The sequence below is a fragment of the Beta vulgaris genome, chromosome 7, assembly GCF_026745355.1.
Source record: "Beta vulgaris subsp. vulgaris cultivar EL10 chromosome 7, EL10.2, whole genome shotgun sequence".
In the NCBI taxonomy this organism is placed as follows: Eukaryota; Viridiplantae; Streptophyta; class Magnoliopsida; order Caryophyllales; family Amaranthaceae; genus Beta; species Beta vulgaris.
In genome coordinates, this window is record NC_079208.1 from 34,431,518 (window position 1) to 34,451,521 (window position 20,004).

Here is a 20,004-nt window from a genome sequence, read left to right on the forward strand (position 1 = left end):
CGGAGGATGAAGTTAGGAATAGAAAAACTGCTGCAAGGTACAACATTATTGTTGGTTTTACATAGCAAATTGTGCTTATTTGTTATAGTTGAATATTTTTATTTTTCATATTAACAATTTCTCTTATAAATGTCTTCACAGTACCAATAAATCTGACAAGTTCGAGGATCGCTTAGTCGCACAATTATAAGATATGATAGATCAAAATAACCCTTTAGCTAAAACTTTCAAAATGGCTGGGGATAAGTTTGCATCAGACACGTGTCATACTTTTAAATCAAGGCTTATTGGAAAACAAGAGACCGATGGAAGAACTTACAATTTGCCAACGACATCAGAAGTTGTTGCGCTTATTGTTGGAGATATTGACAATGCTGATAAAAGAGATATAACTATAGAAACAAAGAGTGGAAAGTTACAACAAATTTCCGAGCTTCATCCTTCTTATCTCGCAATACAATATCCGCTGTTATTTCTATATGGAGAAGATGGATTTAGAACAGATATTATGCATAGAGATAAGACTCCGACCGACAGTTCGACGAGAAAAAGATTTAAACTCACTATGCGTGAGTTCTTTGCATATAGGATACAAGATCGAGCTTTAGAAGCGGCCACCATACTCTTATCTCGCAGGTTGTTACAACAATTTTTAGTAGATGCCTACACAATGATTGAAGCTTAAAGGTTGTCTTTTCTTAGACATAACCAACAGAGCCTTAGAGTCGCGAATGTGAAGAATTTAAGAGGGGCTTTTGAAAGAGGAGAAACAGAAGGAGCTTCAACTGGAAGTTGTATAGTATTGTCGGATTCATTCACCGGAGGACATAACTATATGAGAGAAAACTATCAGGATGCGTGGCTATTTGTTGATGGTACGGTTATCCGGATTTGTTCATAACATTTACGTGTAATCCTAAGTGGCCAAAGATCACTAGATTTGTAAAGAAAAGGGGACTCAAGCCAGAAGATAGGCCGGACATCGTCTGCCGAGTTTTTATGATGAAACTAGACCAACTGGTAAGTGATTTGAAAGATCGCAAAAATATTTGGTAGTGTTAGGGCTGGTATGTAACACATCTTCCTTACTTATATTATTATTATTATTATTATTATTATTATTATTATTATTATTATTATTATTATTATTATATTATTATTATTATTATTATTATTATTATTATTATTATTATTATTATTATTATTATTATTATTATTATTATTATTATTATTATTATTATTATTATTATTATTATTATTATTATTATAGTTTCCGAACTACCTATGTGTTGGTATAGTTATGTTTTGTCTGTAATATGACTATTAAACCCTACTTTGTTATATTTCCAATTTTCAGTGGTATATACTGTAGAATTCCAAAAGCGTGGTTTGTCGCATGCACATATTTTGTTGTTCATGCATCAACAAGATAAGTACCCCGTAGCTTTAGATATTGATGAGATTATTTCTGCCGAGTTGCTCGATGAAGGTGAAGATCCTGAACTATATCAAGCCGTCACCGAGTTCATGATGCACGGTCCATGTGGCGCAGCAAACACAAATACACCGTGTATGGTTGGCAAGCAATGCAGTAAGCATTTTCCAAAGAGGTTTATTGATTCGACTAAAATGGATGATGAAGGATATCCAGTTTACAGGAGATCGATAATGGATCTACAGTTGATAAGGGTGGAGTTCATCTTGACAATAGGTATGTTGTTCCATATAATGCTGAATTGCTACGTAAATATCAAGCTCATATCAATGTTGAGTGGTGTAACCAGTCATGATTAATTAAGTACCTGTTAAAATATATAAATAAGGGGTATGATAGGGTTACAGCTACAGCATACCAAGATAAATAGAAAGAAGGTGAAGGGAAAGAAATCGACGAGATAAAGATGTACTATGATTGCAGATACATTTCGGCTTGCGAGGCAATTCGGAGGATTTTTGGATTCAACATCCATTATCGAACTCTTGCTGTGGAGAGGCTAAGTTTTCATCTACCAGGAGAGCAAACTGTTTTGTTTAATGACTATGCTGATATAGAATCCGTACTAGACACACCCCATATCGACAATACGAAATTCCTATCTTGGAGTTTCCTACAAGATTTGTTTGGAAGCAGGCGTTGAGGGAATGAACACCAAGGAATAAAGGCTTTGCAATAGGTCAAATCTACCACGTATTGCCAGGATCTGGGGAGAGTTCTATCTTAGAACGTTGCTAAACTTTGTTAAAGGAGCGACGTGCTATGAAGACATTAGAACGGTTGATGGTGTAGTGTATCCTACCTTCAAGGGAGCTTGCTATGCAAGGGGATTACTTGATGATGATAAGGAATACGTTGATGAAATCACGGAAGCGGGTTTTAGAGAATTAAGGCACTACCTAAGACATTTGTTCTCCATGTTACTGTTATCTGGGAGTATGTCGAAGCCGGAGGATGTTTGGCGTAAGACTTGGAGGTTACTATCTGATGACATTTTGTACAAGCAGCGTGGTATTCAGAAAAATAAAGGTACACAACTACCAAAACATCCTGCTAATAGTTACTATATATATTCTTAAGAAATGTGCAAATTTAGTATAAGTTACTGCTGTGTAATTTTAATTTATGTTTTCGCAGAACTACAGTTAACATACGATCAAATTAAAGCGTTTGCATTGGCGGAGATTGAAACCATGCTCCAAAGTAATGGCAGCAGCTTGCGTAGATTTGGTGAGATGTCGTTTCCGGATGGACTAGTCATGTGTGAAGGACAAAACAAGCTTATTGCAGATGAGCTTTCTTACGACATAGATGAAATGACGTTGGAACACGATAAAATTGTATAAGGGTCTAACTGATGAGCAGTCCATCATTTATCGGAGAGTACTGGATGCTGTGTCGAGTCAAGAAGGACGTGTATTTTTCATTTACGGCTACGGAGCGACCGGAAAAACATATGTCTGGAAGACATTATGTGCCGCAGTAAGGAAAATGGGTGAAATTGTATTGTCTGTAGCTTCGAGTGGAATTGCTTCTCTCCTCCTTCCACGGGGAAGAACGACGCATTCGAGATTTGGTATCCCTTTGAATGTAACTGAGAATTCTACATGTGCCGGAATTCGTCCTCGGTTGGATTCAGCTGATCTTCTTATCAAGACAAAACATATTATATGGGATGAAGCGCCCATGATGCATAAGTACGGTTTTGAAGCACTTGATAGAAGTTTTAGGGACATAATGAGGTTAGTTGATAGGAGAAACATGCATCGACCATTTGGGGATAAAGTTATGGTGTTTGGTGGTGATCTACGTCAGATATTACTAGTTGTACCAAAGGGAACGAGGCAAGATATCGTGTTTACTACCGTTAATTCGTCTTACTTGTGGGATTCGTGTAAGGTCCTAACACTTAGTCGCAATATAAGACTTCAATCAGGTTCTTCTAAATCTTCTGCTGATGAAATGCGAGAATTTTGGCGCCTACGAATGAGATGGTGGAGATAGTCAATGATCATGTTCTATCTACCATTCACGGAGAAGAGAAAGTGTATTTAAGTTCGGACGCGATAAGCAAAGAAGAGGGTAACTTCGGAGTACATGAAATGTACTCCACTGAATTCCTCAATACGATAAGATGCTCTGGTCTCCCGAATCATAGCATACGATTAAAGGTTGGTGCGCCAGTTATGCTACTAAGGAATATTGATCAAACATCTGGGTTATGTAATGGCATAAGGTTAGTCGTTAAACATTTAGGCAATCGTGTTATTAAAGCAACTGTTATTTCTGGAAGTAATGTCGGAGAAAAGGTATTTATCCCAAGAATGACACTCACCCCGTCTGACTCGACTAAATTTCCTATCAGATTTCAGAGACGTCAGTTTCCTTTAATGGTTTGTTTTGCTATGACTATCAATAAAAGTCAAGGACAATCATTGTCCCATGTAGGTCTGTATCTCCCGAGACCTGTTTTCAGCCAGGGTCAATTTTATGTTGTCGTGTCCAGAGTTACCAGCAAAAAAGGTCTAAGGATCCTCCCCTTTGATAAAGAACACGGTGTGCGTACAAGTACAACAAATGTAGTTTACAAGGAAGTGTTTGCAAACATATAGTTTGAGTTAAACGCTTTTTTTTTTTAATTTGTATTGTGTGCTCATTACCACAATTACATGTAGAATTCATGAAATTGTATAATTCGTTTCGTCTTTATTATGTGACTTAATTTAATTATGTTATAAAGCGATAAATACACCCGTGCATTATGCACGGGTCCTAAAACTAGTAATCTTTAATAGTCCCAGATTTGCATTATAGGAAACTTTTGAATTTATGCTTAACTTGATAAATTAGATTTTTCAAAAGTTTTTTTTAAGGTCGTTTACTAGCAGCATAAAGTTGCCAGTCAACAACCTTCCCGTAAGAACTCAAGAAAACGCTGCAGAGCAACCTGCATCATACATTACCACCGGATTCCTCCAGCTATGATGACACCAGCCCACAGGTAAGGCCGCCAGTCAGTTGATGTCGCGTCGCTCCCCCTGACCTTGCCGGTCATCCCCAGCCGCCAGCAGGCGCTGGCAGCAAAAACCACCAGCACCCACAATAGCACACGGCTACGCATCGTACTACACGCGACCCCGCCAAGGCTACTCCTTCTCTGCCACTTTCGGTTCTTTTCACCAGCCACTGTGGCTCCATCGTCACTAGTGGGCCATCGCCATGGTTGGTAACCCTTTTGAATTTCACAACAATTTACAAAATTCAAATTAGTCTTTAACTAATAATTTATTTAAAGATTTAGAAATTAATTAGGTTTTTATAATCCTAAAATTATTGCAAAAAATTTGAAAAATCAACAAATCTTAAACATATTTTTTTATAGGTTTTTTGAGATTATATTTGAATGAATAATCTTTATTAAACATTTAATCGAACAAGAATGTGTGACCTAATAGGATTAATATATTTTAGTTGTAGACGCAATTAATATTATCCTACTAATAATATTTATTCTTTACCAAGAAAATACGATTAATAAACTAATCAACTTTATCATCTTCATAATTTAATTTTCATTTATATTTAGTAATTGTCGGGATGTCTAAGAAAATATTCCTTCATAGACTCGATTCCACGAATTTTGCAATCGGTGGGGATACCAATACCACTAGGCCATCACCTTACTCAAGTTAGTTGGTGAATAGTAGTTACTTTTCAAGTGTAGCATCTTAAAAGTGTACGAAGGATGCATATAAAATTTTGAGTATGCCTTTTGTTTTTTGATTGAGTAAGAGAGAGAAAAGAGGAGCTTGTTTGAGCAACACATCTGGAGTACGAAAAAGACTGCACCAGGGTAATTTGGTAATTTGTTAATTTGTATACGTGTCTCTGTTAATGGATACCATTTAGTATCTATGTCTCTCTAATTTAATTGTTCTTGAAATGTTGTTATCTAACTACCAATTGGAAGAAGCATAGGTATGAAAATACCAAAATTGCCTATGGTGGAGTATATTGGAGACTCCAACAGTTGATTATCAACAATTTCTCGAGAAAGTGCAGTATATTGGATGGTTGGGAAAACAAATAATCCATATGAGCCCCATTTAGACCAAAAGTTCAAAAATTGTGAAATAACAACTTCAACGGAGGAATTCTCGCTCTTTCCAGGCGCTGCAACAAGTGCCATTTCTAATGAGCTTTTTGAGTCATTAAGTTCGTTTAACTAAGGAGAGGAAGATCAGGCTCAAGCCCTACTATATAGGTCTGTCAACCATTTGCGAAGGCTTCGGGTAAATTTTTTTTATAACCAGAATATTTGACTCTGAAAGAACTTTTTGAAACGGCTTAAAAATAAAAACAGGAAGAACAAAAAGTAATGGATGGAGTAATAATGATTTTTATTATAATCAATATATATATATAAAAGAGGAACTTTTCGGGAGCATAGAGCGCGCCACCTAGGATTGCCACATCATCTTATTAATTTAGAGATAATAAAATTTAGAGTTGGAGAGATAATAAAATTTAGAGTTTGAGAGATAAGAGTTTATTCACTCTACGACTATGACAAAAACCAAAAAATATTATCTTTTAGGGATCTATTATAACTAGGAATCTATTATAAGTACTACTATACTGTATATTCACTCTACGGCTATGATTCACATATAAAATCACAAAATAAAATAAAAAAACTTGATTCTTGAGATTTGCCTAAACCATACGATAACATCTAATGAACTGCTTCCTGTCAAAAAAAAAACATCTAATGAACTACTGCAAATCTACTAAAGTAGCCAACATTTTCAATGATAGCTTCTTTGCATTTGTGGCCACTCAATATCTACTTTATTTTATTTTTTAAACTTTTATCAGAGTGATATACTGATATGTTAGTTGACAATACCGGTCAACATGCCTTCACTTATTTAGAGATGGAAACAACCATTGCAATACTAACTTTATATCAACTTTTTATGAACTTTATTAATAGATAATTAAAGATATTAAAGATAATTTAAAAATAAGGGTATACTGACAAATATTTTATCAATTCTTTTTCTACTACAATAATGGGTTTGGGCATGATTTTTAAGAAAATAAAAAAAAGTGTAGATTAGCATAGAGGTACTCCTTTAATTAACAAGTGTAGGGGATAAGTAAATCCTTACTAAAGTAAGCGCAACTTTATGAGGCAATTTGATGAATAATTAATGATGATTTTATTAACATAAAGTAAAGGTAATATTGACAATTATAATTGTTTTTTTTTACGAAAAGTTGATTGGTCTAAATAGATAGTTAACAGATGAAGTATGTAAAGAAAATCGTGTTGAAAAATCTCATTTTACAGTAACACAAAATCAATAATGTTGACAAAAAATTACAAAAAATGTATATAAAAAACAACCTGTGCAACGCACGGGCTTCAAAACTAGTTATCATTATATTAACAATAAAAATTAAACAAAGAGGAAGAGATGGTCTTTGCCCATGATTTCAGTCCTCATTCCAACAATATGTTAACGAATTTGTCTTGTGGTGGCTATGAGTCTTAGGCATGTTGTCTTCTGGGTTGTTAAGCCTTGTACCTAGCGTTTTGTAATACCCCATATTTTTAGTATTTATTTAAATCATTAAATATTTAAGCAAAGGGTATTTTAGTATTTTCATTGGTTTTGAATAACATTGGCAAAAATATGGCGCCAAAATTGGATTTGTTAAGCTTTTGGTATAAATCCTAGTCAAAAAATTCAGAAAACCAAAAAAAAGACAAAAGTTTTTTTTGGGGCCATATATTCCTACGGAATTTTATGGTGATTCGAGAGAGTTTTATTTTCCTATATCTTCCAAATTTATGATGGAGATTACAAATCTTGGTTTAATCTCCTAATTTATGGTGAAGGTTACAAAATATTTAATTTTGGAAATTAAGTACTAACTATAGTACTCCTATAAATACCCCATACCTTAAGCCATTTTTTCCACACAAAAACTTTGGAGAATCCATACTCTCTTACTTCAAGGTTCTTCTTTCACTTCTTATCTATTCTAGTTTTGTATTTCTTATTCAAGTTCCAATTTCTTTGGTTTAAGAAAAGTATTTCATATTTCTTACTCAAAAATAAAGCTCATGATATGTCATTCATGTTTAAATTCATGATTAAGTTTATGTGATAAGTTACTTATTGGTTGGTTATGAGAGAGCTCAAGCATAAGAATAAATGAAGATACTAGTATACTATTTGCGCAAGATCAAGGTACGTTATGTAACTATATCTTTTGAAATATGGTTTTATCTGATAAAGTTGTTATTGATTTACTGGTTGGATTGGTTTATGAATTCGGTTTAAAAAGCTTACAATATTTTATTATTCACTCTTGGAAGTGAAAAAGAAGGAATGATTTTATCAATCATAATTATATATAGAAGTTTTGTTATTCTTTTCGGAAAATTAAATTATTTTTACAAGGAAAGGTTGATTGATTTTTATGAACTTTGAATGTTCAAAAAGTTGTTTATGAGGAAAGGAGGTTTATTCATGACTTACAAGTCATATTATTATCATTATTGCTTGATTTATATCAAGAGCTTCAAAGTCAACTTGTTGGCAATTATAGTTACCCCTTGATATAGCTCCGTGATGGGATGACTAGCTTTGGGGTGTGCAAAACTTAGCAAAAATATACGGGGAGATATGAAGATGAATTATTTTCAAGATTATTTTTAATCCAAGTTGTTTGGAAGGAATTTGTTCTTAAAATGTTATTCTTAAATTATTATTCAAGTGTTTGGAAAGAGTTTGTTCTTAAAAGGTTATTCTTGAATTATTATTCAAGTGTCAGGAAATAGTTTGTTCTTAAAAGGTCATTCTTGAAATATTATTAAAGTGTTTGAAAATAATGTGTTACTTATCTTGTACATTTCGTACTCAGTTTTATACTGACGTGTATTTTCTTTTTCCTATTTGGCTTTGCCCTGTTTACCTTTTTGATAAGCAGTTCTGCAAGTGAATTTTTGGATGTGCATGGATATATCATTTGTACTTTATGAAAAATTAGCATCACATTCACATGCATATCTTTTATTCGTTTTTCTTAGCTATTATTGCATCCATGATTTTGAAGGTAGTTTAATACTCCTTTAAATGTTATTAGTTGTTTTACTTTGACTTTTGCGCTAACTTTATTTATTTTTTCACTAGTATATACTTAGTAAATTTCGTTACGCAATATGTTATCAAAGTTGTCTTAATAAATACTTCCCCAGTTTAGAAATAGTTGCACCATTTCTAACTTTCACGCATGCCGATATATGATTTTCAACCATTAATATCTTTAATTATCAATAAGTAAAAATTATAAAAAGTTTATATTAAAAAAATTTACATCGAGACAAATCTAACAAGACCTCATATGACTATGTTTTTCTTAAAATATAAATTACCAAAGACAATCTAAATGTAAGATGTGAATAGGGCACAAAATAGAAATCGTGCAATTATTTCTAAACGGAGGAAGTGTGTTCAAAATCTTTGTATATTGTTACTACTTTTGTTCATTGTTGATTCTACTTTGACTTTTACAATCATTAAAAACAAACTTTAACCATAAAGTATAAAAAAAATTATTGTTGTGAAAATAATTCAAATTATTTTAATAAGTAGGGTTGTAAATAAGTTGAGATTCTTCTTTGTGAGGCCCCGTTTTTTTTCAATTGAGAGAAACTGAACCGTTGAATGAAAACTGTGAGATGAAACTAACCGAACTAAATTGAACTAAACATAACTAAACTGAAGATAAATCCAAATTAACATGGCCTAAATGAATTGACGTTACTAAATTATATTATTGTGTGATCCATATATTAATCTAATTTTTTATTAAAAAATAAATTGAAGGTGAAGTTTCAAATTGTAATTATATTCCTATCACATGTAACACTAAACAAACCTTATGTTATAAAAAAAAAAAACTAAACAAACCAAAAGACAAAGATAGGAGTAATTAACAGAAGATACAGTGACAGAAAAAGAGAGACAAAATCCGGCCCATAATTTCTGGTGGTGGTTATGGAAAGGCAGACATATATTATTTTTTACAATTTTGTCTTGAGCTCCTGGCAGACAGAACAACTCTAGTCTCCACACACTAACCAGTAACCACAAAATTAAAGATTAATCCCTTACCTTCATGACTTCATCGATCCCGGTTTTTGCAATCACATTGTGGTCCAATTTACATACAATATAATTTTAGTTATACTATATTTCATTAAATTGGATTAAATTCGGAACTGAGGTTCGCAATTGCTAATGTCCTACAAGTTAAAGCTACACTTTTTTTTTTTACTTCGGGACAAAAAAAAAAAAACAACACTAATTTTTATATGTCAATCATATTAATGGTCAAAATAAATACGTGACTATGTGAGTAATAAAAAAGTCAAATTATCGCATATATATTTGAATGGAGGTGGTAAATTTTGATGCTAGGGGTTTGAGAGTCACTGACCTAGTAAGAGGGCTAGCTTTGTCTTTATGTATAAGTATTTGATAAAAATAATTAATCAATGTGATCGACATATTCATGCAACACTTACATAATTTATGAAAGTAATTTTATATTAAATCTTAGAGTAATATTCACACACATAGATCAAATCTTAGAGTAAAACTTGAAATAATCATCAAAACTAGCACATATTCACAAAATAGATCAAATTTTATAATTGATACAAGATTTTATTGAATTTTATACCCTTTTAGAAAAATATGAATTTTTACACTATTTCATATCTTGTAATATATGTAGAAAGGTGGGTAGTGAACCTACCAATTTTATTGGCCAGGTTGGATCATTCCTAGTTACATGTGATCTTAGATTGGGTCAATTTGGGTTATGGGTTAATAAGTGATTAACCCTGACCCTTAATTCCAGTTGAGGTTAACCCAACGGATCTTAGATTGAACCATACTTGATAAAATTTACATTTTAGCAGATACAATAATTTTTTATTCATATGAGCCACTAACACAGTATAAAGTACAAATAAGGGGAGGAGGGATTCGACCCCATGACTTATATATATATCTCCCATCCTTTTTGATATGTCATCCTCATCTAATTTTTTTCAAAAATTTTTCCCTTATCTTTTTTAAAAATTTCATTCCATCTTCAATATCTTATCTACTTCGATAATTCTATCTCCACCTTTTCCAAAAAACATATTCATCTTTTTTCCTATCACATGTCTTTTTTCGAAAATTCATCCTTTTTTCTCTATCCTATCTTTCTATGTATATTATCCATCATTTGTGTACAACGTCTAGGATTCGTTTTACTGTCTATCTTGTTGTAAAAGTCTCATTTGTCTAGGAATTCTAATTGCACTAAAAGTCTGTCTGATCCAAATGTCTAGATTCATCCAGTTTAACTCAATTTAGAGTTTTTAACCTCGTCTAACTCTTTCCATGTTAGGAGTCTTCATTCGCTTGAGTCTCATCCATATTAGAATTCTATAATCCATAGAAAGTCCATGCATAATAGGCGTCTAAATCCACTAGAATTCCGTCCATTTTAGAAGTCTAGGTCCACTCGAGTTTCATTCACTTTAGACTTTAGGTCCACTAGAGTTTCATGCACATTAGGAGTCTTGTACCCTTGAAAGTCCGTCAAATCTAGAATTCTAACGTCATTAGAGATTTATCAAGTCTAGATTTCTAAATTCATTAACATTTAATGTCAATTAAGATAATATTCATATTAGAGTCCCTATGCATTGCATAGTCCATCATTCATACACATCATGCATAACTAGAGTTATTAGGTATTTAGGAGTCTCATTGCATCCATACTCTCCATTTCATCTTAAGCATTATGCGTTTAGTAGTTCTGAACTATAAGCGACGTGATTCCCTCTTTTGGGATATGTAGGCAGTCTTTACAGGTTTGAACGCATTGATTTAGTCATGCATACATACATTAGGTCTAGGTGCATGGAAAAAACAAAAAAAAAATCATCATGCATGTAGGATATTTAGATTTGTTCGTAAAAGCTCAACTTTTAAACAAGCATACACCCTCCCATCCCATTACTTTCTCCATTTTAAATCTCCCGATGGATGATCCATTATGGAAAACATACAATATGACAAACAAATTTCAAGAACAAGTCGATGAGTTGAAGAGTATGCTCGTGGATCTTATAGTACGTGTTGGCAGACTAAAGGCATACTACATTGTTCTTTAAGGGAATTATAGTGCAGGTTACGAGGCACTAGCTAGATAGCTTCGATACAATGGTAGATGACCCACAAAGGATCAATGAACTTAACATCGTCATACCACATAGCTCAATTCTCAGGCCTTTGATCAAGTCTGACTTCACTGTTCCTTCGATTGGAATACCTTCTAATTAGCACCTTCATGTCACTGTTTAACATGGACCTGCACATAATGCCATCAAGCCTTAAAAGAAACCGCAAAAGAACTATACCTTGTTAGATATGATTTATAAGGTTGCCTTTGACCACCTTCATGCTAAAGGTGCAATTTCTCATGCATATTGGGCCCACTCCAGGCCCTCATAAAAATAGAAAATGACTAACATGGGATAAGGATGCCTATTACAAATACCATAGAAGCAATGACCATAAGACTGCTTCATGCAAAAAGTTAAAAGAGGTTATCCACGATATGATAGACGAGGGGAGGCTTGCACTCCCTACTGCTGAAAAATGCGAAAGATAATTACCTCAATGCCATAGAAGTAGACACATCTCTGAGCTCAATCGCTCATTAAAGCATTTGGACTTGATTAGGTCCAATCAGCGTAATTGTTTTTTACTTCTTCTCTTTTCATTTAGAAAGAGAACTCATGAAGATTGAAGCAGCGAAACTGTCTCGTCACGTGACGTAGGAGTCTAAACTTAGGATTTCGTTTTCTGTTTCGTCTCTCTTGTTTTTCCCAGTCTGATATAGGATTTCCCTTTTTATTATATGTACTCATAATTTTCAATTAATAAACGAGTATTTATTTTCTAACCTTGCAATAATGAGCATTAATGGAAATCACGGTTGTCGCCTTAAAAGAAACGAATTTTTAATTCTCATGACTATTCTAATAAAGGAAATGAACAATTGACATATATAAAAGAGGCATTTCTCCCTTTCCCTACAACTATTCCCCCATTTCAAGCTAAATACATAACATCCCTTCCCTCATTTCAAGCTAAATACATAACATCGCTCCCCCTTTAATCTACCTCATGGAAGTACATTGACAACATATTCAATATAAAGGGTAAGCAAAAAAACAAAAAAGGGCAACATCAGAAAAATCAAAAAGATATATGAATGAAAAAATGAAGCAAAAAATGATGAAAAAAAAAGTGCAAAAATATTGAATAAAAAAAGAAGAAAGATAACCTCGTCAATAGCTCGCTAGGTCGAAAACCCATAAGGGTGACTTAGGCAAAAGTTAGGGCACCTTCTCATTGACTAGCCTGACCTACGAATGGTCTAATGTTGCTAAAGATACGTAGGAAATCTCACCTTGAGGTCCGATCGCTTTAAACGAAACCAAACCAGCATCACTATGAACCCTTGCCAAAGACCTCTTCCAAATCGATGCTTAATTCATTATGAATGGCTCCAAAGCAAAACGCTCGACCACCATTAAATGTTAAGAGCTACGATTAGCCTGATTCCATCATGGATACGTAGGTAAGCTCTTTTGAGGCCCGAGCATTTTAATTCAAAATATATATTTAAGGCTCGCCTAGGCCCATGAGAAAAGCTCGATCGCCCAAATAAGGAATTTTGATTGCTCACCCCTACCCTTAGAACATAGATTGGGATTCGAACCTGCATCATTAGCCTACCACATTGTGTGAGTCGATTCATTATGACTCCGACTTTTCTTATTCTAATCACTTCCTTTTTCTTAACTACATTATCGCTTCTAAGCCAAACTTAGCCTAACTTGTCAACACTCAGCGCTATGATCCTGCCTCATCTTTCCGGTGTTCCTTTCTTTGGCATTTCTTGTCTTTTTCACCGTAGTAACCCTATATGAAATCTTTGGTCGAAACATCTGTTAAGCGTGACGAGATATCTTTAAGATCAAGCAATCAAGCTGAGTACTTCATAAACCCATCTTATGGGGAGCTTAATCACTGGTCCACCCAGAAAATCATAGGCTTTAAGTCCAAGCCTATTGATATAAGGACTTCATTACAAGCCCATGGATAACATTTCGGGTTTTAAAACCCACTCGGATACAACATCACATCTATTTATGGGCACGCTTAGGCCATTGGCTTACGAAACTCGAAGCATATACAACTCTAGCGCTATAAAAGCTCGTTCTACAACGTATTTCAAATCCAACTTCATCCACTAATTAAATTGATCAGCCTTGGGCTCTATTTGTACCTTGATAAGGACTTCATTACGAGTCAATACAAAAATATATGGGCTGCTACCCATACGAAATCTTAACTGTTTTATGGGCTCACTTAGACACGTAACAGTTACAACACATTTCGAATCAATCATAACTTACATGGATCATCTTTGGGGGGCTTTCCATTTCTCATATTTCAAAACAGTTTTCTAAACGAAAATTTGAGCTTTTAATGGAACGGCCAAATCATATCATCTGCATTAGTGTCATATCATTTGCTTTAGTGTCACATCTCTACAATGGCATTACATATATACATTTTCCAAACATTGTGTCAAGCATTGCATCCTTTGTCCTTAGCCATATGATTATAGCGTCAATCATCGAGTCGCACATACACACACACGTTAACACCTACAAGTATAAAGCATTAGAGGTCACTTTTTATAGTTCGACTCTTTTCCTATCCATACACTAGCACCCACATCACGGGACACATGCATATCCCCTAGTTGTTTGTTTGTATATATGTGTGTTATCTGTATTCACATGTGCCCAACATTAAATGACTTTATACGAGTTATATTCCGCCAACGTCTGTGGACCATTACTATCTAACAAAAAAAGACAAACACTATATACATGATGCGTCGAGCGCACTAACAATATTGTGCCACACGCAGCAAACTACGTCGAGTGCAATATGTTGTGCCAAGTGCAGGCTTCTGCGTCCTGCGCATAAGCCTCTACAAAACGCTTGGGGGCTTCTTAGCTAAGTCGGGCCCACACTCTCAACTCTATATGAATTCAAATGTTCATTACGACATTACGCGCGACAAACCAATGAACGTCAAGTTATATTTCTCGCTTTTTAGCGAATGAACTTTTGGTAAGTTATATTTCTCGCTTTTTAGCGAATGAACTTTTTGTATGTTATAGTTTTTGCATTTTAGCAAACGAACTTTTCACGAGTTGCATTTCTCCCATTTTAGCGTATGAACTTTTCGTGAGTTGCATTTCTCGCTTTTTAGCAAATGAACTTTTCGCAAGTTATATTTCTCGCTTTTTAGCGAATGAACTTTTCGTAAGTTATATTTCTCGCTATTTAGCGAACGAACTTTTTGTAAGTTATAATTTTCACTTTTTTAGCGATAGAACTTTTCTTAAGTTGCATTTCTCGCTTTTTAGCGAATGAACTTTTCGAAAGTTATATTTCTCGCTCCATAGCGAATGAACTTTTCGTAAGTTAAATTTTTCGCTTTTTTAGCGAAAGAACTTTTTGTAAGTTGCATTTCTCGCTTTTTAGCCAATAAACTTTTCGAAAGTTATATATTTCTCGCTTTTTAACGAAAGAACTTTTCGTAAGGTATATTTCTTGTTCTTTAGCGAATGAACTTTTTGTATGTTATAGATGTCGCATTTTATCGAATGAACTTTTCAGAAGATAAAATCTTCGCTTTTTTAGCGAAAGAACTTTTCGTAAGTTGCATTTCTCGCTTTTTAGCGAATGAACTTTTCGTAAGTTATATTTCTCGCTATTTAGCAAACGAACTGTTATATTTCTCGCTTTTTAGCGAATGAACTTTTTTTTATCTTATAGTTTTCGCATTTTAGCAAACGAACATTTCGTGAGTTGCATTTCTCCCTTTTTAGCGAATGAACTCTTCGTGAGTTGCATTTGTCACTTTTTAGCAAATGAAATTTTCGCAAGTTATATTTCTCGCTATTTAGCGAACGAACTTTTCGTAAGTTATATTTCTCTCTCTTTAGCGAATGAACTTTTTGTAAGTTAGAATTTTCACTTTTTTAGCAAAAGAACTTTTCGTAAGTTACATTTCTCACTTTTTATCGATTAAACTTTTCGAAAGTTATATTTCTCGCTTTTTAGCGAACGAACTTTAAGTGCTTTAAATTTCTCGCTTTTTAGCGAGTGAATTTTTCGTAAGTTATATTTCTTGCTTTTTAGCGAATTAAGTTTTATATGTTATAGTTTTCGCTTTTTAGCGAATGAAATTTTTGTAAGTTAAATTTTTCGCTTTGTTAGCAAAAGAACTTTTCATAAGTTGCATTACTCGCTTTTTAGCGAATGAACTTTTCGTAAATTATATTTCTCGCTTTTCAGCGAACAAACTTTCCGTGAGTTTTATTTCTCGCTTTGTAGTGATGAACTTTTATTAAGTTATATTTCTCGCTCTTTAGCGAATGAACTTTTTGTATGTTATAGTTTTCACTTTTTAGCGAATGAACTTTTCGTAAGTTATATTTTTTGCTTTTTTAGCGAAAGAACTATTCGTATGTTGCATTTCTCGCTTTTTAGCGAATGAACTTTTTGTAAGGTATGTTTCTCACTTTTTAGCGAACAAAATTTTCGTAAGTTATATTTCTCGCTTTTTAGCGAATGGACTTTTCGTATGTTATATTTGTCGCTTTTTAGCAAATGAACTTTCCGCAAGTTATATTTCTTGCTTTTGAGAGAAGGAATTTTTTGCAAGTTATTCCTTCTCGCTTTGAGTGAATGAAATTTTTGCAAGGTATTCCAATTCCAATTGTGTTTAACCCAAATCAATCTACCTCGAGTAATCCCTTTCATGCGACAATAACAACGGAAAACAAACCATTAGCTTTGTAGACCATTTCAAATCAATGACCGAACACAAACCGTCAATAACGGAACACAAACCATCAATAACGGAACACAAACCGTCAATTACGGAACATAAATCATTAGGTCTGCGAACCATTTCAAATTAACGGCATAGCCCTAGAGCGGGATATAACTATATAACAGCACAACCCTTGAGCGGGATGCAGCTCTACAACAACACAACCCTGGAACGGGATGCAGCTCTAACACAGCACAACCCTGGAGCAGGATGTAGCTCTACATCATGATAAGCACAATTCTGGAGTCGGATGCAGCTCTACCCCGACATGAGCCGGACCACAATAGCTCGACACAATATCAACACCCTGGAGCGGGACCATAATAGCTCTATCCTGACATGAGTCGGACCATAATAGCTCATGATTCTTTTTCCACATATCATCTCATGTTTGCATGTTTATAATTATGCAAATATATTTCACATATGTCTGTTCCTGAAGTATTTGCTTGTTTTGCAGGTACAGACGTAAAAGACTGATTTTGGTTGCAGAGCATCTGAAATAATTCTCCGTTCCGAGCTCTGAAATAATTCTCCGTTCCGACACGTATACTTTGACTTTCGATTTTACAAACCTTAGTCAAAGTGGGGTCTTATGTAGACACATAATCGTGTCTCCTCAATTAGTACCCTATGATGACCAATACCGTGCTCCAATTGGTTCGAATCGAGGAAAGAATAAGAAACGAGTCGAATATAAAATATTTGAAGCCCAAAACCATTTTCTATATCATTTTATTAACTCATTTTCCAGAAAAAAATTATAATTAGTTTTACTAAGCCCACCTCCTAAAACGTTTAAAAATAAGTTTTTTAAGACCCAACTTTGAAAACCTTTTAAAAGTAGTTTTAAGAAAGCCCAATTATATAAACCCCCTTTTCTAGCCCAATAGAATTAAATAATTATATTTGTTACTTTCATTAATAAATAAATTTTTTAAAAAAACTCACTCACTATTTTCTAATATCTTTTCGAGACCTATTATCTTTCAAAAACCTATTGCAGCTCAACTACCTAAACTTACCTACACTATATCATTAACACCTACATCAAATGCCTAAAACTAACCCTCGTCTCTCACCAAATTTCACGCAACACCACCCAAGACCCAACTCACTCGACACCTAGCGCACACCTCAAAGAATCACACGGCCTCTAACCATTCCACACACAACAAATATCATCACCGACTCATCATCATTAGCAAGCAGGATACGCACCCAACAAATCACTCCATCCACCGCCGTACACAACAAAACTCTTAACTCCCTACACCTACAGCAAGCCATACGTACCTATTGATATTCATCATCACCTAGCATCATTCATCTTTAGTCAATAGTCACCATAAACCCCACGCACATCATACATCCCCTACCACCAAATTCTCCAACTTAATCTTATAACATGGGCCTAGCCCCTCTAATTCTCCCACCTGCCATATAAATCATACGTACACTCCTACAAAAAATCATGCACCTTATTACGTACTACAAAACAATTCCCAAATTTCCAAGATCCGTACAAATTAATGATCCCGAAGGTGGTATAATTTTTGAGAGTCAACGAGCTTTATTTTATTTCTTTTATTATTTTCTTGAAGTTACTAACATTCTATTCGTGAGGTAGGTTTATAATATAATCCTACGACGGTAAGTATTGTATATATTATACTAACTCCATGAGATTTTTTCTTTTCTTATTTTTATTTCTTTTTATTAACATATTATTTTTTATGCCTGATTGCAGTATTTATCACCTTGTATTTATTGCTAAACAAGACCGAAAGAACAGTTCTAATTAATTCAAATTATTTAAACAACCTGTTAGGAACCTTGTAAAGAACAATTCTAGTTAAATCACATATCACTAAAAATATAGTATTTTTATGTGTTTCCTGAACCAACCTAGACTAAATATTTTTAGGTTGTATTAAAACGTTATATGATTATCCTTTTGTATAAAATCTGTAATGAATTGTTCTTTAATAGAGGCCAAAAATGGATACTATAGTTCCTGACTGTATTGTACCCTAACCCTCGAACTCAATTTTTGGTTCCGACCATCTATGGAGTCATGACGCGAAATCTACATTGGATAAGTCCCTAATTTGTCCCTACGATTTTCCAACATTCAATTAGGTTTATGATTGATAAAACCTTAACAATGACGTTGTCAAATAAACACGTTCAAATCGCATGTAGGCATTAAAGGCATTGAAAAATCCACGCCTACAAAACCCCATGGACATGAGTTTGGGCCCCCATTATCCTCCTTGTACTAAAAAGCTCACATTAACCCCAATCACATGCGTTAAGATAATTACCAAACATGTTATGATTATTAGCAAACCTACTAAGTAGAGGATGTTCTCCCAATGACAATCCTTTATCATTACTCATCAAAGAAATCATATGCGGAATAGGACAATAATTTTTCAGGCATTACCATAATTATTTTGGATATTACCAAATGTAGTAAGACATTGTTATCTCTTACATGTTGTGACTTTATAATTCTATTTGGCCTATTTGGATTAACCCATTTATATCATGTGATTGATTTGTACTTGATATTGTTTAGTTCAATTGTTTATTTTTCAATACAATTTGAATTTGGAGGTTTTGAGACTTGTCTTAGTTTTTATCACGTTTTGCTAATTATCGAAACCCTATTTAGTAATTACCTAAAGTGTATGTTGAGTCATCTTCTCCCAACTTCATCTTCAACCTTTCGAAATTTTCGCTCTCCTATGAAATTGTTCATCTAGTTTAACAATGGTAATCAATACTCAAAAAACACACCAATTAGTCCCAAATCGTAGTTTCCCAACATCTTATTACAACAATCCAAACCATGTTTTAGTTAAATTCATAATGACCTAGAATTTTGATTTTGATTTTCTTCATTTTGAAACTCAAACCTCAATTTCCATGGAAATTCGGGTGTTTATGGAGTGCATACGATCATCAATTTTATGTTTGTTCAACTATATCATGGATTTACAAATATGAAAGAGAAGAAAGTGAAAAAAAAAATCCCAAAATTTATTCAGAAAATCGGAAAATAAAACTTCGATTTCACAACTTCTCCATCAAAAATAGAAATCATGAATTCTTACCATTTCATGGGAAGAGAACGGTCCAAGGAAGAGAGCTATTGAAAGTTCCAGAAGAATCGAAGATCCATGAAATATTTGATGGAGGAAGGGGTAGAGAGGAGAGAGAAAATCTGGATAAAAAAAGAAATTCCCAAAAAATAATTTTTGTCCGAAATTAATTTTCGTATTTTTCATAATTTTTCCGGATGTTTTAGAATTTATTCAATTTTTTATGTTTTTCGAAATTATTAATATGTTTTTAGAAATTAGAATAAATGATTTTGGTATTTTCTAAAATCATTTCAAAGCACAAAAAAAAGGAAAAAAAAATCT

General features: G+C 33.7%; 1 protein-coding gene across 1 annotated transcript; it reads left to right on the plus strand.

The window, feature by feature from the left end:
• Positions 1-2,986: 2,986 nt before the first annotated feature.
• LOC104899231 (uncharacterized) lies at positions 2,987-4,107 on the plus strand. The gene is made up of 2 exons (XM_057390803.1): positions 2,987-3,339; positions 3,465-4,107. The coding sequence occupies exons 1-2, from the start codon at positions 2,987-2,989 to the stop codon at positions 4,105-4,107; spliced, it is 996 nt and encodes a 331-aa protein (XP_057246786.1).
• The last annotated feature ends 15,897 nt before the right edge of the window (positions 4,108-20,004 follow it).